This window comes from Pseudorca crassidens, chromosome 20 (genome assembly GCF_039906515.1).
Source record: "Pseudorca crassidens isolate mPseCra1 chromosome 20, mPseCra1.hap1, whole genome shotgun sequence".
Classification (NCBI taxonomy): Eukaryota; Metazoa; Chordata; class Mammalia; order Artiodactyla; family Delphinidae; genus Pseudorca; species Pseudorca crassidens.
This window is the reverse complement of record NC_090315.1, coordinates 56,762,303-56,787,634: the sequence shown is the minus strand read 5'-3', so window position 1 is coordinate 56,787,634 and position 25,332 is coordinate 56,762,303. Positions and strand designations below refer to the sequence as shown.

Here is a 25,332-nt window from a genome sequence, read left to right as displayed (position 1 = left end):
AGTTATCACTATTCTCCCCATTTGACAGATAAGGAAACTGGGACAAAGGGAGTTATGTATGGGACTTGCTCAAGGTCACAGGGCAGTGGGAGCTGAGAGTCAAGCCCAGGTGGTCTGGTGCCCTCATTCTTAACCAGTAACTGCTTTTCCTTTTTCCTTTTCTCCTTCACTTGCCCTCTCCTTCCCTTTGCTCGCTTACGTCCCTCCTCCTTTCTAATGTTGCATCTACTCCTTAGACGTGTGCCTGTTTTTAAGCTTGTATGTGGTCTGACCAGTCATTTCATAGGGTCCCCCACAACTTCCTGGCCCCCCATGCAGCTAAGCTGACTTCCCGTTACTTGACTGCAGTGGCCTTTTCAAAGCAGAGAACCAGTGGCCACTCCTTCTTCCTGCAGAATCTAGCAATTTCCCCAGCCCTTCTTTCTTTACCTTCTAAGATATCTGCAAGTTCCTCCTTGAAATTCCCTCTTTCCTGCTTTGACACTATAGTACCCTATATTTCTTCCCCCTTACATGGTTACCAATCCATCCATCCACCCATCCACCCACCCATCCATCCATCCATCCATCCATCCATCCACCCATCCATCCATCCATCCATCCATCCATGCATCCATCCATCCATCCACCCACCCATCCATCCATCCATCCATCCATCCATCCATCCATCCATCTATCCGGTTCATTTAACAATTATCTGAGCTCAGATTCACTGTAAACTTGGACAAGTCATTTTACTTCTCTGATCTTCTATTACCTCACTTATAAAACAGAAATATTAAGAACATAACTTACAGGACTGTTGTTAGGTTTAACTGAGACAGCAGATGCAAGGAAACCTGGCTCAAAGAGGTGCTCAACACATATTTATTGTCTCATTGCTAATTTTCTCTCACTCAATCAACCTTAAAGTCTTGAGATCATTTCTGGCATTTTTTTTTTCTTTCTTTCCCATCAGCCCATTCACCACCAAGCCTCTAAAACCAGTCCTTCCTTTTCCACACTTCTTTTGACCTTTATTAGCTCACAAGCTGGATTTCTTGCCTTGGGTTTTTCTGGACCCAATCCATCTTTCACACCACTCCCAGGTTAATTTTTCTGAAATATTATTTGCCATTATGTTATTCCCTTCTTCAAAACCACCACTGAATCTCCACGACTTATTTTTCTTCCATTCTTTCTTCTTTCACTTTTCAAGTTTATTATATTTTTCATTATAAATGTAATATATACATATCAACGGAGATTTGTAAACTAGAGGAGAAAAAAATCACTCAGAAACCCATCACATGAACAAAACTGCAGTTAGCATTTTGAAAAACATCCTTTCAGACTCCATCCCCCCTTTTTCATACACAGAGACTTTTTTTGCTTAGTAAGAATCCTACTCCACACATATTCTCCTATTCAGTATTCATTTCTCGCTTACATGATTTTTTCAGGTCATCATTGTCTTCATAACCTTCCTCTTTAATGCCCATTGAGTCATTTAACGAGTTTCCATCTGCTAGAAATTTAGCTTATTTGTCAAGCACTTAGGAGAGCCAAGCACATGGCAAACACTCAATAAATGTTGGCTATTGTTACTATTTGCAATTTGTGCTATCACATATAATGCAGAGAAATATTTCTGTACATTTTTTTCCGTATTTAGCTCTGTTTCTTTAACTTCTCAGATGTGGATTACTGGCCCAAATGGCTTTACTGCTTTTAGGCCTTGTGATACTGACTACTGCAGATGCTGATGGCTTCCCACTGCCAAGCCCATATCCCCTTCTGGCCTTTCGTTAGTGGACCCAACTTCCATTGCAAGAATCTACACCTCTTTATCAAGGACTTTCTCTGGGACCAGAGTCCATACTCAGCAGTCTGAGAGTGCTCAAAATCAATGGCACCTGGGGCAGTTCCAAAACAATGTCCACCCAAATTTGTGGCATAAAGTCTGGAGCTCCCATGCCCCTCAGGTGGGATAACTCTGAGGTATTCCACACTGGCTCCCAAAGGTCCCCAGGTACCTGCAGTAGCAACTGGCTGAATAAAAGACCCTTTATGTGGCAGCCCTCCCTTCCTTGCTTTGTTTCCCCACCCCGCTAGAGTTTTCGCTGGCTCACCTTCCAAATGAAATTAACTGCACTCACATTCTCCTCTCAGAATCTGCTTTTGTTTTTTGTTTTTTTTTGCGATACGCGGGCCTCTCACTGTTGTGGCCTCTCCCGTTGCGGAGCACAGGCTCCGGACGCGCAGGCTCAGCGGCCATGGCTCACGGGCCCAGCCGCTTTGCGGCATGTGGGATCTTCCCGGACCGGGGCACGAACCCGTGTCCCTTGCATCGGCAGGCGGACTCTCAACCACTGCGCCACCAGGGAAGCCCTGCTTTTTTAAAAAAAATTTACTTATTTTGGGCTGCATTGGGTCTTCGTTGCTACGTGTGGGCTTTTCTCTAGTTGCGGTGAGTGGAGGCTACTCTTCATTGCGGTGCGTGGGCTTCTCATTGCCATGGCTTCCCTCGTTGTGGAGCACGGGCTCTAGGCGCACGGGCTTCCGTAGTTGCGGCACGCGGGCTCAGTAGTTGTGCTCACAGGCTCTAGAGTGCAGGCTCAGTAGTTGCGGCGCACAGGCTTAGCTGCTCCGCGGCATGTGGGATCTTCCCGGACCAGGGATGGAACCTGTGTCCCCTGAATTGGCAGGGGGATTCTTAACCACTGCACCACCAGGGAAGCCCCAGAATCTGCTTTTGAGGGAACTCAGCCTGAGACTGTGACACTTACAGGCAAATGACTAACAACTATGCTAAATCCTATCCATTCATCTCCTCAAAGAACCAACTTCCATTTTACAAAGTCTCACTGCTTGTTAGACCAAGATTTTACAGGTTTGTCTTAAATTCCCATCCCAGTCATATCAGGTAGATATCACTGCCCTCATTTCATAGATCTGGCAATTGAGGCACAGAGAGGTTAAGCAACTTGTCCATGGCCACACAGCCCTGCAGTGACAGAGCTGGGATTCAAACTGTAATTCCACCTTCCCCCAGGGCCTGAGCTCTTAACCCACATAGTGTACTGCCAAGCACTGCCCTATAATGACAGTAGGATTCTTTGGCTAAAATAACACTGGTACTACTAATAGCTGTCATTCCTGTAGCACTGATCTAATTTCACATATTCACTGTCACCCAGAATAGCCTCCTCACTGCCCTCTGAACATGCTATGAGTATTTCTACCTCAAATTGGGACTAGGCTTCCCTCCAGCTCATAACACCCTCCCTTCCTTCTCTGGCTAAATTCTATTTCTCCTGTTATGGTCTGGATCACGTACCATTTTCTTCTTACTCTGTCCATGTCCACTACTGACACTCCTGACTCTCCCTCTGACTCGCTTTCCTCATATGTTGATGGGGACGATAGTAAGACCTACCTAAGAGGGTTGAAAAAAAGCATCTAGCACAGAGCATCCTTCATCAAAGGCAGGTAATGGATGCCATCTACGCAATACTGTCACTTTGACCTGCTATAACCTTTCCTCCCACCACTTTCTAGCCCTCAACCAACTTCCATTTCTTTGCCCCACGTTTCACAGACCATTTCTTTACTAGTAAATTAAATGTCATGTGCTTGAGGCATCAGAAAAAAATTATCCAAAGCTTGTAAACTAGACCAAAATGATTGATGGCAACCCTTTGAATATCATTCAGGGACAAAGGCCATGGGAAGATGTCTAGGAGCACGTTCTTAGCTCATCTCACTGCTTGCTCTTGATTGAGGCCTCTAGACTTAGAGAAGTCGCCAGTTACTTGTCGATTTTGTCCAAGTGGAGATGCAAATAATTTCTGTCTAACACAACAGATAATCCCAACAATTTAGGCATGTGGCACATTAACTAGTTCTTTTTCTAACCGAACATCTCTTCCTAATATTTCTTTCTTAAATTGCTCATAAATACCCTAGCTTATTAAACACCCTTTGAAACTATCATCAGATCTGATTGGTTTCCTCATAAACTAATGAATTAATGGTCATATTTACCTGAAAGTCATGGTTTTACCTTTTGAAAAATTATACACGTTTGGGGCTTGCTTCCAGTTATTTTTTCACAGACCCAAGTTTCAATTCTGACTTTCTAGTAATAATGAGATGGGGTAGAGATAAAAATTCCTGTGTGTGCTGGGGGAGTATAAAGCTCTGCATTTAAACCAGGTTTTCTCACCTCACGCTACTGACAGTTGTGTCAGAGTAATTCTTTACGGTAGAAGGCTGTCCTGTGCACTGCAGAATACTGAACAACATCCCTGCCTTCTATCCACTAGATGCCAATAGTATCCTCTCCATCAGTTGTAACAACCAAACATGTCTCCAGACATCACCACGTGTTCTTTGGTGGGCACAACTGCCCCTGGCTGAGAACCACTGGCGTAGACTGAACTTCTCAAGTAAGAATCATGGGCAGGTATCAGAAGCATCAGCAAAGATTCACAAGAGCACACAAAGAATTATTCTGGGTGGGTTTCAAAACCCAATGGCTGTAGACCTAGCTGGCCTTGAGCTCTTCTCATAGACCCACAAGTGTCATTGTCTTTTTATTATTCTTCCCTCATGTCTCGAATCTCCTCAAGATTAGCATCTGCAGCATCTGTGTCTGTCTGGTTCACCTTAGAGGGCCTAGAATTTAGTAGGTACCAATAGCAACTAGTGTTTAATAGGTGTAATATATATATTTATGTAATATATTTAAATTTATATGTATTTATGTGGAGATATATATACATCATGTACATGTGTGTACATGTGTATATGTATACTTATGTTATATATGCATATATACATTCTGTGTATATGTGCTATGAATGTATATACATCTGTATATACATGTATATATGTATTATGTATTGTGTTATATATGTCTGTGTGTAGATATATATACATATATATGTATACATATAGATACACATACACACATTAGACACATACATATAAAATCAAAGGAGGTGTCTGCCAAATCAAATGAAGGGTAGTAGAATATACGACCCCAAAATATACCAGTTTGGCATACGGATTATTGTGAGCTAAAGGCAACTGAGAAGAAGTGGCTACAAGAAAAGCTTACTGCTGTCCAGCTATTTGCCTTAAAGCAGGACACAACTTTACAAAGGAGTCCTTCTTCCCCTCTCTACCTCGAAGGACAGAAGTTAATCACCGGAGACATCTTTGGATCCTTATCAATGGAGGAGGCAGACTTAAATCTGCATAACCTATCTTACTCTTGTTTACCCTGCTTTTCCTGGGTACCTCCCCATAACTAGCCTCCCACATACCGTTCTTTCTCTTTAGTTTAAGACAGTATTTAAACTGGAGTTCCAAGCCACCTCTGACAGTTACTCATTTTCCCCTGGGTATCTCCCATGCATACATGAGTTATATGTGTTAACAAATTGTTGTTTTTTCTCTTGTTAATCTGTCTTTTTCTTAAAGAGTCCCAGCTAAAAACCTAACATGGGTAGAGGTAAGGTTTTGCCTCCCCTACACAGACTGTCTCTCTGTCCTCACCCTACTCTTCTGGTCTGCCTGTGTGGATAGACCCAAAGGCATCCTGCAAACACAGCTCAGGGCCTCACGGAAGTAGATACCCAGGGCCATAATGGGACCAAGCAGAGCTTTTAGCTCCTACTGCTGTGTCTTGGTGATCTTCATTTTGTAATCTCTGCTTTCTTTGGGGAAGCCACTTTCCTGGCCTGGCTTTGTGTCTCCCTCCTTCACCCAGAAGAACACCAGGTAGTTCTCTCCCCACTAGCCCACTGGACCAGCAGCTTTGCAAACCTCAGAGAGCATCGAAATCCCCTGGGGGGCAGGCATGTGAAGACACAGATTGCTAGGTCCAGCCCCAGAAGCTCTGACTCAGTAGGTCCTGGGTAGAGAATTTGCATTTCTGAAAGCTCCCAGGTGTTGCTGACACTGCTGGTCCTATAGGTCAAGCCCCAAGTTCTGTGACCCCAGAGTCCACACAGCTTGTTTTCCCACCCAAGTCCTGTGAATCCCTATCTCATGACGTCCTCTATGTAGGAATACCCTTACCCCTGGGAGTTTGGGGACAGCGTTGGTAATGCAGCCTTGGGGAGCATCTCTTTGAAACTCAAATGCACGTTAAAGTCTCAAGGATGTTCAGTCATGAAAAACAAAACACAATCTGGTTCACTTCTCTGGGCAACTTCAGAGTTTCCCAAAATATTAGCACATGCAAACCTACGTTTTCCAGAACCCTTATTAACCACAAATGGAACAAGTACCTCTTCGCAATACACTTTGCAAAACAGTGCACTGGAGAAATGATGAGGGAGGGCTGAATCAGACACTCATGTGGCTTTGTATGATCCCCTCTTGTCACCGGGGAAGGCTTCAAGAATCACAGGGAGCCCAGCAGAATCCCTGTCACCTGGGAGCCGGCCGTGTGGGTGACCAGGTCTCAGCCAAAGCCCTTTCAATCCCCAGCTCCTATTCCAGTCCAAACTGTGGCTTTTCCTCTAGACTGGAGACCCAGGAAGGTATTTACAGTCTCTTAGCTGTGCCGTTATAAATCCTCGCTTCCCAGGACCACAAACAGGCATCCTGGGCTGGTCGGAGGCGAGCCCTGCTGCCCTCTCCTGTTGAACTGTGCATGACTAAGGGCTTTGTCACTCTGAATATTAAACATGAAAGAGAATTACAAATCAGCAACCCAAGGTTAAGGGCAGAGAGGAGTAACATACATGTTTAGGGAGCCTGGGAATCAAAGAAGGTCTTGGATAGGTGGCAGGTGCTGATGGGGGAGTGTGCTTGGGATGGAGAGCAGGTCGTTGATTTAGACTATGATGAGAGCCTTAGACCTCAGATTGCCTTCTCTTTACCAGCGCTGGAAATCTTTAACTGAACCAGCCAAGGGGTGCCAAACATTGTTAATTTGGGTAAATCCTTTCAGTAACTGGGTATCAACTGGAGTACGACAGCATGTCAGTTCAGTTCTTTCTCTCACCCTCTTTCACTCCTTCTCCCACTTTCTCTCCTCTCCCTACCTCTCTCCCTCTCCCTCTCTCCCACTTTTCCCTCTTTTCTCCTCCCTCTCTTCTCTCCCTCTCTCTTCCTGAGCCACGTACGCTTATTACTTTTTAAAGTCAGCCACTCTAACACACCTCCTTCTCCTATAGTTTCTGGGTCTTACTCTCAGGACCCTACACCAGAGACAAGTGGGCCAGATGGGCATACTAACCAATGAGACAAAGATGGATCTTAATCTACTTTGGAAATCAGCAAAACAAAAGCAAGGAACCATTGCTTTATTTCTAATGGGCTAAAGCTACCTGCAACCCTGAATCACTATTGCTTTCAATTAGTAAAACGTGTGAAAACCAGTGTAGCAGTCAAAGGATGATTTGGGCCCCCTGGGTCGCTTGCCAGCCCCAAGTTTCTCAGTATCCTTCTGCCTCAGTTTTCTGATCTCTGAAATGGGGCAGACAATAGGGCTCTTTTAAGGAATAGTCAAGTTAGCATAAGTAAAATAAGCAGGATGCCATTAGCAAGTGGTGAGTGCCTGTGGGATAGGTTGTGTGTGCTCAGGGGCGGCACTTGCAGGAACCCAGAGGTTGGACTGCCCAAGGTCTGCTTGTTTTCCCGCTTAACGACAGCTTTATTGAGACATAATACACATACTATAAAGTTTACCCTGTTAAAATATGCAATTCTGTGGTCTTTAGTACACTCACAGAGTTGTGCAACCATCACCACTATCTAGTTCCAGAACATTTCCATCACCCCCAAAAGAAACCCCATACCCATTAACAGTCACTTCCCCCAGCCAGCCCTAGGCAACCACTAATCTACTTCTAGTCTATATGGATCTACCTATTCTGGGCAGTTCTCTCCATTTCATGGAGTCATACAACATGTGGCCTTTTGTGTCTGGGACTGCCCAAGTTTGAATCTCAGCCCCAGAGCTAAAACACTGCGTGACCTTTATCAAGTTCTCCTGGAATTTCTCCATCTGTAAAATGGAATTAAAATCATACTAGATACACTGCAGAGTCATTAGGAGGATTGAATATACTAACTAATATAACTAAAATACTCACACAGGGCCCAGCTCATAGTAAGCATTAAGATGTCAGCCTCCATTACGGCCACTACTACTAATATTACTAGTCTGCTGTTCCTCTGCCCCAAAGCATGCGACTGGTGGTGGGAACCCAAAGATGAATAGAGCACAAAGAACATAGCTCTTGCCCTCCCCCATGCACAGACTGGTGGGGATTACATGATTAGGAAACCAGTTTAAATGAACACAAAGTCTTATCATATACACATTCAACTAATGGAAATCTAGCTCTTCCACCAAAAATAGAAGGAAAAAGAACAATTTAAATACTGCAATTAAATGCTACAAAATTATATCTTGCATATATTCTTTATTATGCACTGTACATCACTGCATGCATTATACATTGTTACATATTGATTACAGTACAAGGTTGCATACACAGAACCAAACACACTGCAATTTAATGAGCAACTTAGAGATCTCAAGGTTAATGACGACTCTATGTTTGCCTGAAACCTTGACTTTATAATCTAACCCTTGAGTAAAACGTGACTCTATTATGTGTCGACAACAATAATTCACAATGATTCCAGATAAATGAAATCAGCCGACAAGCAGTTGGTGGAGTTGGGCGTTAGGCTGAAGTAGGTTCCAGCTGGTCAACGCCCGTTTGCGAAGCACCGCTTCTGCCCTCCACAAGTTCACAGTCTCATTTTGAAAATGAACCACATAAACATACTCATAAGAGGTTGGTGAGTGGCAGAACTGGGTTTAGGAAATAGATGGAAATAACCTCTCACCCTACCAGCAGAGAGGACAGGAAGATATGAGAAGGGCTGTGCTCTTCCCTGCCCCCATCCGTCCCTTTGCCTGCTTTGTCATTCTCTAGAGCACACAGCACCACCTGATAGACATCGTATCTGCCCATTCATTCATACAACCGGTATGGAAGCTCACTGTGGCAGGGACTTTGTGTACACTGTTCACTTCTGTATTCCCAGTGCCAAGAAGAGAGTGAGCACTTAGAAGGTTGTCAGTAAGATGTGTTGACGAACGAATGAATGAGGGTAATTATTTAGACAACCTCCACTTTTCTTCCATCTTCTGTTCCCAAAACACCCATAGTCTGTTCCTCCAATCTCAACTCGTTTATTCCTAAATTGTTCAAAAGTAGAGGGAAAGTATTCCTCAAAAATGAGGCCCTAAGGTAGCATTCCAGGGCTTTGGCATACTGGTACCATCTAGTGGGAAAGAGCATATTTGCAGGTGGGTGCTAAACTGAATTTGGAGGGTTTATAAAAACAACCACCACAACTGTTTCCTTTATCATTAACTCTACTGAGGAAGTTTCCAGTAACACATAATGGTGGCAACTGGAATCCCTTATATACTCATGTTCTACTCAGGGCGTACACTGCCCATCCAAGCACCTGTCATGCCTCTTCATTTTTCTGCTCAGAACTTTTCTAAAACCATGGTTGCCGCCAGGGTCACAAAGGCTCAGCAGGGAATCACTGGCACCACAGGCCACCCTTGACCAATGGAAGATGGGCATAGGTAGATGTATACTCCAGCCTCCTATCCTGCAGAGGGACCATTCTGAAGCGAGTTTTACACAGTTCTTCCAAGGGCGCCCAGCAGCAGTGAGCTTCCGTTGCCCATGACAATAACCAGCTCAAAGATACACTTTTTATTGGCTTTCCTTCTCTCTTGTTTTACAGTCCTCATGTCTGTGAACTGGAATCATCTCTCACATCAGCTCCCTGCGTACAAGCCTGTGCCTCCATCACCGTTGGGGAGAACTCAATCCAAGATACAGGGTTTAGCACCAATATACCTTTGGGTGGTGAGAAAGCCTTAAGAATTGTAGTCCAGATAATTAATATAAAAGCTAAATTATTATATCTTTTAGAGCTGGCCTAAGAATTACATTCCATAGTTGACTACCAGCATCTTTACCTGGATCTAAGTTAACGTAGAATCCCAGTGATATGTGGTCCTAAAGAAGTACCACAGGGCTTCCCTGGTGGCGCAGTGGTTGAGAGTCCGCCTGCCAATGCAGGGGACATGGGTTCGTGCCCCGGTCCGGGAAGATCCCACGTGCCGCGGAGCGGCTGGGCCCGTGAGCCATGGCCGCTGAGCCTGCGCGTCCGGAGCCTGTGCTCCGCAACGGGAGAGGCCGCAACAGTGAGAGGCCCACATACCGCCAAAAAAAAAAAGAAGTACCACAGTTGTCATGAAGACAAGAGAACAAAGAAAAAGTTCTGGTCTCTATCCCTGGCCTCTGCCCTATTCCAACTTGACCAACTAGTGAGGTGGCTAATGGTTTAGATGAGGGATCAGCAAACTACAGCCTGAGGGCCAAATCCAGCTCTGCCTATTTTTGTAAATAAAGTTTTATTGGAACACAGCCCTGCCCATTTGTTTACATATTGTCTGTTGTTACTTTTATGCTACATTGATAGCATTGAGTAGTTGCAACAGAGACCATATATTTACTCGATAGCCCTTTACAGAAAAAGATTACCTACCTGTGGTTTAAGTCATTGGTTGCCATAGTTTTGGATTCCCAAAAGCAAAATTTTAAGAAAAACAAAAAATAGAGAATGGACAAAGGTTTGCCAATAACACTTTAACACTAAGGACAAAAATGTCCTCTATGTATTAACCAACTTCATTTCACAAATTCTAGGACATTTTAACCCTAAAAAGTAGAACGGTCATTGCATCAGAACAATGAACATTCCATCCCCAAAGAGAGTAGTGGATAAGCTCAGAACAACTGCCTATCCCATTTAAAATTTTTTTCAGAGCACTATCATTTTCCAAAATTATCATATTTACTTATTTTTGTTGTTTACTCTCTTTCTCCCTTATGAGAACATAGACTCCATGAGGGCAGGCAATCTTGTCTTTCTTAATCACTGCTGCTCACCCAGTGTCAAGCACCCTCCTTGAGATATGGTCATTGGTCGGTAAATATTTGTGAAATGAATGACTTAATCAAATGTGGAGTGAACAGATTGAGGCACAGATACATCCTGAGAGAGGCAGAAAGGCAAGGTCACTGTGTTGGTGGTGAGGACTGGGGCAAAGGGGGAGTGTGTGTATCTGCCAGCAGAGGGGCTCTGTGAATGCTCCCTGCTCTACCTCCAGGACATGAAACGGTGCCAGGCACATAACAGGCACGCAACAAATGTTCACTGAATTAGTGGCTACCCTGACTAAAGGTCCTTAAATTGAATTAAAAGGAAAAAAAGAAACCTTATCTAGTAAAACACAGCTAAACTTCAGGGTAGATTCAGTCCAATTGCAACTCACTGTAGATCTGAGTGTCTGGATATAGATACAGGCTGTGTATTTCTCATTTTCCTATAGATTGGGGAAAACAGTATTGTAGACAGTGGCACTCAGAAGACACTGGCTTGGACAATGGAGTTCCTTGGCATTCCCAGGGAGGGATGCCATCCAGCTTCAGGACTCAGCAGCAGGCAGGAAACTGCCAGAGAATTTACCTGCATGTTGGAAGCTGCAGAGGAGCCACACCCAAGCTGGGTCCTGGCCTCTGTGTGGCTGTTCTCACTGGGATGACTGTTCTTGCTGGGGGGACCATGTGGTGTGGGTAGCTTGTTTGTCCCTGGTCAAACACAAGGACTCAGCAATAAAGAATACAAAATAACCCTGAGCTAACCCAGTTCTAAAGGTTGTGACCAGTAACCCAGAGAGGAGGTCTAGGTCCCACGCCTACTTTTAGAGACCAGGAATTCAAAAATGAGGTCATTGCAGGCAGCTATTTTGACTCCAAGAGAGCCAGAGAACAAAATAGTCAAGGAAGAGAATTCTTACATCATTTGAGGGGACAAGGAAGCAATTTTTTATATACCAGGGAAATATGGAGGAAAACTCACATGCCCAGAAATCAGAAATGCATGGGTTCAAACCCTGATCCCAGTTCTTAGTGGCTGTGTAGCCTTAGGCAGATGACTCAACCGCTCTGAACTTCTTTTCATCATAGATAAAAATGGAGACAAGAATAGTTGTCCCTCATATATACACTACCAAACGTAAAATAGATAGCTAGTGGGAAGCAGCCGCATAGCACAGGGAGATCAGCTCGATGCTTTGTGACCACCTAGAGGGCTGGGATAGGGAGGGTGGGAGGGAGGGAGACGCAAGAGGGAAGAGATATGGGAACATACGTATATGTATAACTGATTCACTTTGTTATAAAGCAGAAACTAACACACCATTGTAAAGCAATTATACTCCAATAAAGATGTATTGGAAAAAAGAATAGTTGTCCCTGAGGGTTGCAATGAGAACTTGAGATAATATATGCAACTGGCACTTAGCAGTAAATTATACAGTAAGTTTACTACAGTAATTTTGATTTATTTTAAATAATAATAATAATCATAAGTGCTCATGGTGTTGGCAAGCATACCCACGTACATACTGCCCTGATAAAGCCTCCTGGGAACAGCTGCTGGGAAGATACATCTAGAAGATACGATCCCAACAGATCAAAAAATTTTATGAAGCATAAAATCTCCAGGAGAATGATCACTAGGGAGCTACCAATATGAGAATTGGCAAATCCTTCTCTGGGGAGCAAACTTTATTTTTTTAATGTCCGTACAATTTTAAGGACACAAGTATTTTTCCCTTCTAAGTTAGTCAGATGCGCAAGTCCAGGGCCCCATGGTTCCTTCAAGCCATAAACTGCTTTGCAGCATGGAGTATAAAAGTTAATGTAACCAGTATTCTTTAAGCTCCTAGCATTGGCAATCACGTGATGAAGCCATAAGCATACACTTATTGAATACTCACCTGCTAGGCAGGTGTAGAGAGGTGTAGCCTCTCCTTTTGTTTAGACACAGGAGGAAACAGAAGAAGAGGGGAAAAAGGTAACTTATCAGAGGTCACACAGCATGCAGAAGGCTGGGTCAGAATTCAAATTCACTTCTCAAAGTCTCAGAAGTCTCCTTGATCCTCATAACCTAAGACCCTAGCTCCTCTGGGTCCCAGGAGACCAGAGGCCCTGATTCACCTCCAGCACTTCCCCTATTGAGGACCAGGACTGTGCTGTACTCATCTCCGGATCCCCAAATTAGCAGAATGCTTGGCACTTGCTAGGTATCAAAAATTGTGGGAAGAAGAAAATATGGGAGGAACAGAGGGAGGGTAGGAGGAAAGATGGAAGGAAAGGAGAGAGAGCACAGCAGCCTCACCCCTTCAATACTATCTTAGCCCCTATTGTTTCCTATTGTAATAATTACCACATGTGTATATTTCAGCTATTTACTTTCTTGTTCCTTACTGGCTGCCCTCAGTAGACCACAAGACCATGAGAACAGTTTCCATGTCCATGTCCATCTTGTTTACCTATGAACTCCCCAAATGCTTCAGTAAATACTTAGCAAGTGGACAACTGTACATCCCTCACCTTCTGAGGATAACATACCTGTGCTGCTTTTTTTTTTTAGAGAGAGAAAGCAGTTGTTCAACATTTAGCAGCATACCACGGCCTGGCACCCAGCTGAAGAAGATTACGATACCTAGAAACATAAACATCACCAAGGCTATATCTAGGATGCTGAAATGAAGGTTTGTTAGCATTCGCAAAGTGACTGCTGAAAATAGTAGATCATTATTTGCTTCATGTAAGAAATATTTCTAGTGCTGCTGATTGAATGTTCAAGAAACAATTAAAGGGCTTAGCAATGTTTCTCTCAAATATCTTTTGCATGAAAAGCCTCAGAGATTGGTTAATTATAAAGGCTACACATCAGTCACTCTAGTCAAGGGTATTGCCAGGCCCACGGTGCCCATCCCAGATGCAAGCATGGATTGGTCTGCAGACATTAGCATAACTGGGGCCCTGGATGCCTCTCGTGAGGAGCATTGCTGCAGCCTGGCTAACACCCCCATGGGAATAGCCCTCAGGCCCTGTTTATGATGGTTCCTTGTTTGGGCAAGTGGCTTCAGCTTTCCGCCAATTGGAAGAGCCAGAACTCAAGCTTGCATCTTAACACCTCCCTAGCCCTGGTTCTGCCATCTCAAACCCAGCCCTGCCAAATTCTCCCCTAAATGTCTCTTGGATGCTCTGAGTAGGGTGTGTCTACTTCTCTCATCTGCACTGTCACTCCCTAGTCTAGAGCGACAAGAGTCCCTGCTCTTCCTATGATCTCAAGCCTAGACTGGCTTCTCCCTTCCATTCATATCCAGCTCCATCCACTAACTACACTGCAGCCAAATTACCTTTTCAAAATAGAAATCTGGCCTTGTCACAGTATACGCTCCCCGTGTTGCTTTCAATAACTGCCCACTGCTCCAGGACAAACACCAAAATCCTTGAGAGGCTGACATGGTGCCAGCGGCTCTGGCAGCCCCGGCTGCTCCTCACACCACTCTCTGGGTTGTGTGCTGTTTCCTCCCGCACAGGCTTCCCCCAGGCCGGGCCTTCTGCCTGGAATGCTCCCCCCATCACCACACCCTAGTGTTCCTTTGTCCATAGGCCTCACTGCTCCTCCAGACTGTGGCCCAAGCAGCAGGCTATCAGGGAAGCCTCCCAGACCCTTCATCTGGATCTGATGCCTTTCTTATATTCATTCATTCATTCATCCATTCATTCATTCATGTTTACTGAGGGCCTACTACATGCCAGGCTGTGTTCTAGACCCAGGGACTACAAAACTGATTCAATCAGACAACAACACGTGCTGTAACGGAGGTATATTTTAGTAGAGGAGAAAGAAAAGGCACAGACAAGCAAAACATATAGAATGACATGATCTCACACAACTGTATTTCCTTCCATCTAGCAGTTGTCTCTGTTTTGAATTATTTATTAATTGACATTGATCTCTCCTGCCAGGGGAATCTCTTGGGGTCTGAGCCCCAAGAGAACAGAGACTGAATCAGCCTTACTAGCAGCTGTACCTTGAGCACACAGTAGGTCCCACATGGATATAATGGAATTTACTGAATCCATTTGGTCCCAGGTGAATCTCCCTGAAGTCAAGTTGCTTGAGTGCTTGGGGCATAGAAGGGACAATTCCTAATACAAACCCCTAATGTCTCTCTGCACTTTGACAAGGCTCTCTGCAGTCTCTCTGGCTGTAATTTTGAGCCAGAGCAGGAGTCAGCAAATTTTTCTGTAAAGGCCCAAATAGTAAATATTTTAGTCTTTGTGGGCCATATGGTATCAACTCTGTTGTTATAGCACAAGCACAGCCACAGACAATTATATAAATGAATGGGCATGGCTATGTTCCAATAAAACTATTTATAAAAACAGGCTGCAGGCAGGAATTGGCCTACAGGCCATAGTTTGCAACCCCTGAGTTAGATGATCCCGGATGCCCCACAGCTTACAGCAGTTGAAGGCGGGGTCTGTGTGGCCTGAGTCAGCCATGGGTTCTGCTGGCAGGGTCCAGCAACTCCCCGCAGACCCCACATTGTTTGACAGGGAGATTATCCCAATAGCTTGAGCTTCAGGCATTTGCAGTCACCATCTCCTGCAGCTCATGGAAAAGCAGTTCCCTGCCACCCTGGAGGAAAGAGATTTGGCCTAGAGGCCGCATAAGGCAGGAATGAGGCTGCCACGTTCCTTGCAGGGTCCCCAGGCTCCTCCAGAGGCTGAGCTCACTTCCTGGTCCTGCCCAGGCATGTGGCAGGGATGCTCTCGACTGAGCAGCTGCTGCCCTCCACCCCAGCCCAGCCTGCGCTCAGCTGGGAGACACAGGGGCTTTGTGCTTCTGTAGCAGATTGGGTGACACTCACTGGGGCCTTTGAAATGAGACATGACATGTTAAAACGTGCCTATTGCTAAGGCTAATTTTCAGGAATTTGACTTCTGCTGGCAACTGACAGAAGAAAAACAATCACTTTTTTTGGTGATTGTATGTAGTTATATTTACACTGATCTTTGGGGTCTGTAGCTACTGAAAACAATAGTTATCTGAGGCTTACGGGCTGGTATGGGATGAGTGGACGGATTAGTCTAGTATTTATGGAGCCAGAGGACATTAATTGTAGCATTAGCACTGCGTGTAGACTGTGGTGGGTGTTATCTGCTAAAAACATTTACAAAAACATCACACAAACTGCAGTTGGCACTAGAGGTGACAACGTCCTGTGTATAAAAGCACTCTAGACAACAAAGCTACAAAGCTGACATTACCCTGAAGTTATAAATGCTCTGAGTGTTAGCTCAGTTCTCCCAGAGTCCCCTGCAGGACTAAGGACAGTAAGGTGCTGTGACGTTCTGATGATACACATACTGTGGGTGAGCAACACTGCTGGAATGGCAGTGCCCAGGGTGTCACTGTACTCCAAGCGCAGGGATGCCCTTGCTGTAATACTTCGTACAGTGCACTAGAGCCTACATATTATCCAGTGGTCCCAGAGCCCCTTGGCTGCTGACGCATAACAATGTTTAAAGTGTACCAACACTCTGGTACCAGCACTCAGACTGACTCAAAACTGCAGTGTGTCACTTCTCTGGGTGTAACTGTTCCACATGAAACAATGACCTGGGTGTTGTGTTGCTCTGGGTAGCCCTAGTCACCCAATGGCATTGATGGTAATAATGTTCTCAGGGAGGAGGTGCAGTCCCCTTGGTCACGTTCTTCCAAAGTTCACATCCATGTAGTTCAATCAGAGCAATCAAAAAGGGGCTAGTCCCTTCCTTTTCAAATAGCCTATCACTGAAAAACTGACTACATCAACTTGATCAAGGCTCAAAATTTGCAAAACCAGAAGTTCCCAATGGAAATGCCTACAAGGGCAAGTAGGTAAAATAAATGAGTACAATGGGCTGGGTGGACAGCAGAGAGTGGAGGGGATTGTGGCAAACTACAGAGGCATGTCCTAAAGGGGGCAGTAGTGACTCAGCTCCAGGGAAGAGTGGCCTTGTAGGAATGTGGCTCTAGGGCTGCCTGACCTTCTGACGTTTTAAGAAAGGCAAGAAACCTGTTTTGTTTTGTTTTTTAATGTACAATATCCTACTTTTCAAAACATTTGGGCCAAACAAGAGACATCCATGAGCTACATTTGGCCTGTGGCTTCTACTTTGCAACTTCTCCCTGGAATCTAGAGTTGCAGAATTGGGATGAATGGGCTTCAGCACCACCAAGTAGATATCTCGAGGTTCAACCTGCTGTGCCAAAGGGTGACCCATTCATCTCCATGAGCCTTGGCTCAGACTGCATTTCAAGTTTGAAATGTCATTTCTTCTCCTCCCTAGCCTACCCTCAGAAGCTTCTCTCAATAGAGAAAGAAATCACTTTCCACCCTAACTCTAGAATAAAGCCACTACTTCATATCTGGTGAAGGTGCAGGGGGTCCTACAGTCCAGCCAGTCATCATTTATATAGTCTGTTCAGATAGAGGGAGCCAGGCCTGGGGTCCCCAGGTGGCTGCAGAGGAGATAAGCTGCTGGGAATTGTATGGGCAGCATCCTTCAGGAGGGTCAGATTCTCCCAGGCGTGTGGGTACCTTGCCCACAGCTAAGTGGAAACGATGCCAAACCAGTGGTCACTCGATTGATTCTATCCAACTGATTATTGTAATTGGATGACAGACTGATATTTCCCTCTCCTTTTCAACTGGTGTTGCAGGGTGAGGGCATCTGGCTAATGATTCGCTTTTCTGGGTAGTGACCTAATGGGGAAGATTATCTCCTTTCACAGGCAGAACTGTGCCTGCTGTTTGGCTGCCTAAAGAGTAAAACCAGGTCCAACCGAAGTCAAATGCCAGGAAAGAACTTCCTCACATATCATACTGCATTGTCTACCTTTGAAATGTTCCCTGCTCTAATACTCAGAGGGGATACATAGTTGAAGAATAAAATAGAACAGAAGCAACTACAATAGGGAAAAAAAGGAGGAAAGATACTCAGTGCGAAATGACAGGACTTCTCTTTAGGGGAGCTTGTAGAAAATAACTGAAAATAAGGAGAATGGAGCTTCTACACTGAAGTTCTTTAAAATATGAGCTGTAGATTTAGAATTTTGTAATGCTGTGGATGGAGCCCTCTTCTGGAGAAAATTTTCAACAGGTATTAAAACAAGATCAAAACACACAGAGATGAACACACAGACAAATATGTAATACTGTTGGCTACTGTCATTCAGATGTGAATTGAATCCATAGTCTGGCCTTTTCCTTAGCTTCCACCAGATAGAAATGAACTGGACTCCCCAAGCAACTATCTTTTTGGAAGGAGGTAAAGAAAGAAAGAAAGATATTTTCAAGAACCCAGCTGTATTTTTACCTCAACAGGGAACTTCAGATTGAGACTCAACATAAACATCCAAATGCTGGTACTTTTAGATAATGCAGTTATTGTGGACATTGGTTTGTTGGGCAATGGCACTGTAACACATAGAGGATATTTCTAGAAAAAACATAGATTTTATTTAATGGAAAGCCCAAAGGCTAAAGACAGAAAAGAAGGGACGGAGGCAGAGCAGGAGATATTAGCTAAGATGACTGTTGGGACTTTTAGTATAGACTGTGGTATTACATAGATTCCAGATCACATATTCAGCCTTACAGTTTATTAAATCTCCTTGGGGAATTGCTAAAAAAGTTGTTCAGACGTATGAACGCTACCACTTTGCAATTCCTTTCACCACTTACATCTCTGTTTCCCCAGTGCTTTTGAAATCTTATAGGCTGTCACATATTGAACCCATCTCAGAGCAAGAGATGCCCTCTGCAATTCTCACAGTCTTTCCTCCCCATCAAAAGGGTTCTGCAAATAAACACTGCCCTTAAAATACAATATATGAAGTTGCAGGGGCACTAGAAGACACTGATTCTCATTTAAAATCCTGAAAATCAAGATTCTGACTCCAATAAAAACCTCCCCATTTTAAATCAACATCTCAGAATTCCGTGGAAACATTTTTAGTCACTCCCAAGTGACTGCTCTCCAAACCTGAACCACTCCCTAAAAATCCTAATTCTTAGGGGATTACTCATTGGTTGTTAGAACTTTTGCCTAGATGTGATACCCTAATTGGGCTGGGGGTGGGGGAATCATATTTACAGTGGAATTTCTAGCTCATGTCCTCTCCTGATTTGTTTCACATTCATTATTTATCATAGCCAAATTCCAGAGGCCACTTCTGGAAAGGCCTTACCCAAAATGCCCCAGGGGAGAAGAGAGGTGACCACTCAGCTTTGCCAGCTTCCAGCCATTGTTGCTTAGAGTTCCTCTTCCCCCTTCCAAAATGCCTAAAACAGCAACCTAGCCAATCAACTTAGAGATTGATGGCTTCCAAAGCCAGACCCGGAGTATTACAACTGTGGTAGAAAAACACACACAGACTTGCCTGAACACCACTAAGGCCGAGTGACTAATTTGCTTTATTACATTGTTTTTCCCCTTTCCTCTGTTTTCCCTCTGCCTCAGGAAAGTTTTGTTTTTGCTCGTTGACTCAAAGGCTCCAAGACTCTCCCCTCCTTTTGCTATGGCACACAGAGCTCTGCGCTTGAACCTCTTGCCAGTTAACTGATTTGCACCCAAATGATTTCCCTGCAAGGTGCTATTGCTAGCAGGATATCAATTGCTGTCCTAATGTGGACATTTGCTCTGATTATGAATTACAATCTAAGAGAGAAATAAGCCTCTTAGGGCGGGCAATTAAATTCTTCGTAAAACCTCTGCTCCCCCATCCCAAAGAAACTGAGAGAGCTGACAGCCTTCAGAAGCCACCTGTGTCAGTCAGGCCCTGGAAGAGGAGACACACCAATTGCTTTGCAAAAGGCATTATGTAAGCCCCTAGTGCATAGGAATTGCTGGGTGCTGTCATGTGGTCTGATTTGCTCGAAGGAAGACAAAACTTCGGCCAAACCCTGGAATCCACACTGAGGTCAAAACATGCCCATGGAAAAAGGACTGTACAGTCCTGGGTAATGCAGTGGTAAGTGCTCCCAGACACCTCAAGCTCCCAGAGTGCTAGGCCTTGTGCTAAATGCATTACCTAGGACATGCTGTTGAATGCAATCCAATCTGCCTAGCAATCCTAAGAAGGTGATAAAATTACTTCACCACAGAGAATCTGGAAGCTCAGAGAGGTTAAGCAAGTTGCCCAGGTGGTACCACTAGCATATGGCAGAGAGGATCTGTCTGAATCAGAGGCATGCTCTGAACCACCCTGCTAAATTGGGATCTATATATCTATATATAGATATATAGATATATATATACACATACACACACATACACACACACACTACCTCAGGGATAGAGTTCACAAAGTCTAGAAAACTGGCTCACAGACAGGCATAGGATTTGTGGCAGAACTTAAAGCTACAGGGACCCCAAGAGAATCAGCCCAAAGCCCTAGTAGAAGAAGAGTATGACTGGGCAGTGATGAATGGGGGCTGTGTATCCAGGGAAGAAAGAAGGCATGAGTTGGGAAGGGGCTCAGCAGCCAGGCACCCTACTCTGCCCCCAAGCACTATCACCCACCCTCACACCCAACTTTGAGTCATTACCATGGTTACTGCTTCCTGGGACACTGACCCATTTCCAAAGTCTAACCCCAACATTGATGCATCAGTGGTCTCCCCTTAGAAGGCTGCATTGCATCTCTGCATCCCAGCCAGCCCCTGCCTGGGACTCTAGCTGCCTCACCCTCCCTCTCACCCCACTCACACACTCACACATGTGCCTCTTCCCCTGGCATCCAGGAGTCCTGGCCAGGAACTCAACACCCATTTCCAGCACCCCAAGGCACTCCCTGTCTCCTTCCCTCCTCTCTGCCTGGCCCTGCCTTGATCTCACCCACCCACTTGTAGCCTGCTAGCTCATGCCAAGTCCCATAGGCTGCCGGGAAGGCCAGGGGGGACTGGATAACAGGGCTCTCGGAAAACAGGCCCCCGAGCAGGGCTGAGACTGCCGCCGGCCGGCACCTCCAGTCTGGCCTCCTGAGAGTACTGCTTTCCTGCCCACAAACTTCCTAAGATCTCCGAGATGCAGAGATGGTTGCTTACGGACCATGTCTCCATCGCCCCCTCTCCAGGGTCGCCGGCCCTTCCCTCTCGCCTCAGCGCTCTGAGGGTTAACAGGCAGCTGCAGCCTGGTGGGCAAGGCTTGAACTTTTCTCCGCGCTCTGCGTCCGCCCAGGAACACAGCAGAAGCGGCATTAAGGGCTCAGGGCCGGAGCTCCAGTGGGCCGGACAAAGGGGGCGCGGGGGCGGGGGCGGGGGCCGGGGGCGGGTGGGCCTGGGGCCTGGGCGAGGGGGCGCGCTCAGGCCCTTCCGGGCCCGAGGTCAGGGAGGGAAGGGACCCCGATGCGGGCGCGGCCGGCGCCTTTGAGCGACAGCGGCAGCCGGGCTGCGGCGTTCGGCTGGCCCGAGGCGCCTTCCAGCGCGCCGCCGGGCTGGGCGAGGGGACCCGGGCGCCCCGGGAAGTCGGCGATGCCAGGCCGGCCTCTCCAGCCCGGCAGCCCGCAATCCGGACCCGAGCTGCGCTTCCCCGATCGGCGCTGGGTTGGGGGAAACCACGACTCCTTGGAGTCCCTTCCAGCTGAGTCTCCGATGCGCGAGCCTCCGGAGGAGGCTAATCAAAGTTACCCCACTTGATGTAGGCGAGAATGTCGCCCCTGCTTGCAAAAAAAAAAAAAAAAAAAAAAAGGACTCGGAGCTCTCTCCACATCTCCCGAACGTATACAAACACAACCCAGAGTGGGAAACCAGGCCCACCCCCTTGCCCCCCAGGATCTCAGGGGCTGGGAATGACCTCCCTTCTGAGCCCCGAGCTGTCTTCGCCGCCGCGCCCGGAGTCCCCCGACCCCCCGAAAACCCCCTCGCCCAGCCCGCGCCTGGCAATCGGAAGGCAGAAACGGGGCGCAGGGTGCGCCCAGCAGCCTCTCTTCCCTACCTGGGACAGGAGAACGCACAGGACGAGCGGAGTTGTCGGCTGCATTTTGCCCAACTAGAAGCGCCTGGCGGCGTTTTCATTCATGCACGCGGCTGCACTGAGCATATTTTCCGTGGGAGCCAGGCTTTGAGGAGAGGCTCTGCCTCGCCAGCCAGCCAACTTCCCAAATAGATCAGCGGCAGCATCACGAAAGCATTGGGTAGAGGCTGATGACCAGGACCAATGGCTTTACAAGACGGATTCCTTCATAAAGCTCCCTCGTTTCTGCATGGCAGATACGGGGCGAGCACCTCGCGCAGAGCGAGCCCCTCGGAGGAGGCGGCCCGTTCGCTTTTTTGGACTGTTGGGGCCCAGCCCCACAAATCACGCTGGGCAACGCCAGCTGATGCCACTTTCCCAAAGAATGGTATTCCACCGGGTACTGGCGGCCACTTCCAGCCCAGTGCAAAAGATTCTCTTTATTAAAATGTTAATAAGATCCACTTTATTTCCAATAAATCAAATAAAATGACCCCAGCCGTTCCAGCTCTTTCTACGCCAGGAAAGACTTGGCGGTGGATTTTTTTTTTCTTTTTCTTTCTTATTTTTTTTTTCAGTGTGGCCCAAATCATGATGGTGTTTGGTGTTTCCCTGCCATCTCACAAATCACAAAGACAACAGATCAATTCTAGCTTGCAGAAAAAAATCCATCAAGGGGCAATAGATTTTATTAACTGCTCAGGTGAGAGTCTGACTGGCCGCCTACTCCAGAAATGTGCATCTGGCACCAAAGTTGAGGCCATGATTTGAGGAAACTTTTTTTTCTCTCTCTCTGCATGTGTTCTTTTAGAAGCTTCTAGCTATCTCCAGGGATTGGGAACAGTAGTAACCACTGTTCAAGGGATTTTATAAGTGGGGTGCTATGGGAATGAGGGTAGGAGGGCTATCTAGGTCTAACTTTCCCAGTAGAAGTTTAAGAATATGCAGTAAAGACCTTACTTTCTCATTTCCATGCAGCCTCCTTCTGAAAAAATTTAAGGTGTTTTATAATAAAGGACAATTTTTCAATAGAATTTATGCAAGAAAAATAAAAAATCTGGGACAGGAGGAAAAATTCAGAAAACTGAAATACTAAACCCAAACACTAACATATTTCCTCTGATGTGGATCTGAGCTTCCTGGTAGCCAAAGCAATAAGAGAAACATTTAAATTACATAGTTCTTGTAGATACAAGTATACAAATATCTTCTGACATAATTTCCTCAGCAGTAAATACTGGACTAAATGTATGATGTGACATCTAATATAGCAGGACACTGTGCAATGGACCATGCCGAGATCCAGTGGGTTGGGCTGTATTCCCAGCATCTGGCACAGGGCCTGAAACATGGAGACAATCATTAGTGTGTGTTAAACAGATGTCTACACTTAATCAAGAAGTAGCAGAGGGTGGGGTGGGGCAAAAAATCTGGAGCCACATTGCCTAAGCTTAACCCCCAGCTCTGCTACTGACTAGTAAGTTTCTCACTCCCTGTGCCTCTGTTTGATCACTGGTTAAATGAAAATATAAATTGTACTGAACTCACAAGTTTGTGGTGAGGATTAGGTGACAGAATAACCACTCATTTAATGTAAACTAATGCACTTTTTAAAATTCCTTCATTGTCAGCAGTTCGGTCATTGCATCTGATGAAGATGCAATGCCATCTGACCACCTGGCTGCATTAGCCAGCACTAGCCCAACAGATGGCAATGTTGGCCAAACAGCCCAGGAAAGGTGGATGCTGCTGCTGCTTCCAGTCTCTTCAGCTTTCCACTGTTCTCTTGCCTAGGTAGGCATCCACCTCTGAGTCTCTGAGAAGTGCAGGCAGCGTTTGACAGATGATCTGACTGTCCCAGCTTGGAACCCATGTGTGTGGAGATCCATACCCACATTACCCACCATTAAGAGTAAAACAAGGTACTTTGAAGTCAAAGAGACTTCAGATCAAGGCATCCTGAAATATCCTAATTTTTCTCCATTCCAGGGTAGCAGCCATCTTGTCAATCAGAGGTCAACTGAGCTAAGCCCATGGATTTAGCAGACGTGGAGACAGAGAGAGAACAGAGGACATCTTGGGAGATGATCAACCACGATAAGGGGTGAAGAGGGCAGTAAGATGATGTTCCAGCCACTTTTCCACCTGGGCAGAGAAGCACTCCTAAGGGTAGGGTGTGTCCAAGGCTGCCTTGTCTAAGGTGCAAAGCAGTATTATTGATTTTACAGTTCTGGCAGCTATTTCTGTGGTCTTCCCATCCCATCTCCCTTACTGCCATTCACCAAATAGGTCCAGTTTTCCCCATTTTTTGCAGGGTTGCACTTGCTGGTCCCCTTGGGCTTACCGTGGGGCCATGTGACTAGTTCTAGCAAATGAGCTGGGAGCAAAAGTGACAGGTGGAGCGTTTAATCACCAATGTGAGACAGATTGGTTTCCCTGGAATAGGTGCTGAGATGGAAATTTGTGCAGGGGGCTTACTGGGGAGTGTTCTCACCACAACCACTGCAAGAGGGAGGAAAACAAGACTGGCAGAGGGTGAGGTGGATGACTATGCAGTTGCAGCAGAGGCCTCAGCCAATCCCAGGAGCGCTCTGAGGCTAGAGTGGCCCTTTAGAGATGAGCCTAACAGAGTCAGGGGGCTGTGCCTTAGTGCCCCCAGTGGGCCAGTTGTTGGCTGTTCCAGTCTGACCTCAGCTTTGTCAGCTCTATAGAAAACTAAGGTGTGACCCATAACAGGTAACCAGAGGCTGTGATTCCCAGGCTGGAGATGACCTTGTGCATCTGATGGTACCAGTGAAGATGGATGTAGATTTGCCTGGCTGAAGTTCTGCTCACTCTGTCTCCAGCCAGGACCTGCACAGGCATTTACCAAAGTCCTGGGCTTCTGTCCGAAACTGTTCTACTGGCAGGCAGAGTGGCTCCAGGCAACCTCACCTGATTTTAGATGAGTGTACCCAAAGGGCCAGTCTCCATTCCTTCCTACCTCAGCCCCCACAGGTTGAATTTTAGGGGCTGGGGGGAGTTAATTTCAAGAGTCTTCTTAGGCCCTGAGGCTCACCTCTAGAAACCCATGGAAGCTAGGAAGTCAAAAAGATCGGTCCACAAAATGAGACCTGGATTGGGATCTCTGGACTTACATTGGGCAAATTGCTTTTACTCCCCAAACCTCAGTTTCTTCATCAATAAAATGGGAATAATAACATAACTCTCCAAGGACTGTTGTAAAAATTGATGTCACTTTTCTCCTCTATCCCCTACTCCCCTCTACTCTCAGAGAATGTGCATCTTGCCAAAAACATAATATGAGGTTTTGTTCAACAAAGACAGGAGAAAAATCATTTCACTCCAATGA

At 45.9% G+C, this 25,332-nt stretch overlaps 1 protein-coding gene across 1 annotated transcript in view; it reads right to left on the bottom strand.

The window, feature by feature from the left end:
- The window catches only part of CDH13 (cadherin 13), a 1,022,168-nt gene extending 999,921 nt beyond the window's left edge, over positions 1 to 22,247 (bottom strand). The window contains exon 1 of the mRNA XM_067721248.1: positions 21,963 to 22,247. Coding sequence (XP_067577349.1) covers positions 21,963 to 22,007 — 45 coding nt within the window. The 5' untranslated portion in view covers positions 22,008 to 22,247. The remainder of the gene's footprint in view (positions 1 to 21,962) is intronic.
- Positions 22,248 to 25,332: the final 3,085 nt, after the last annotated feature.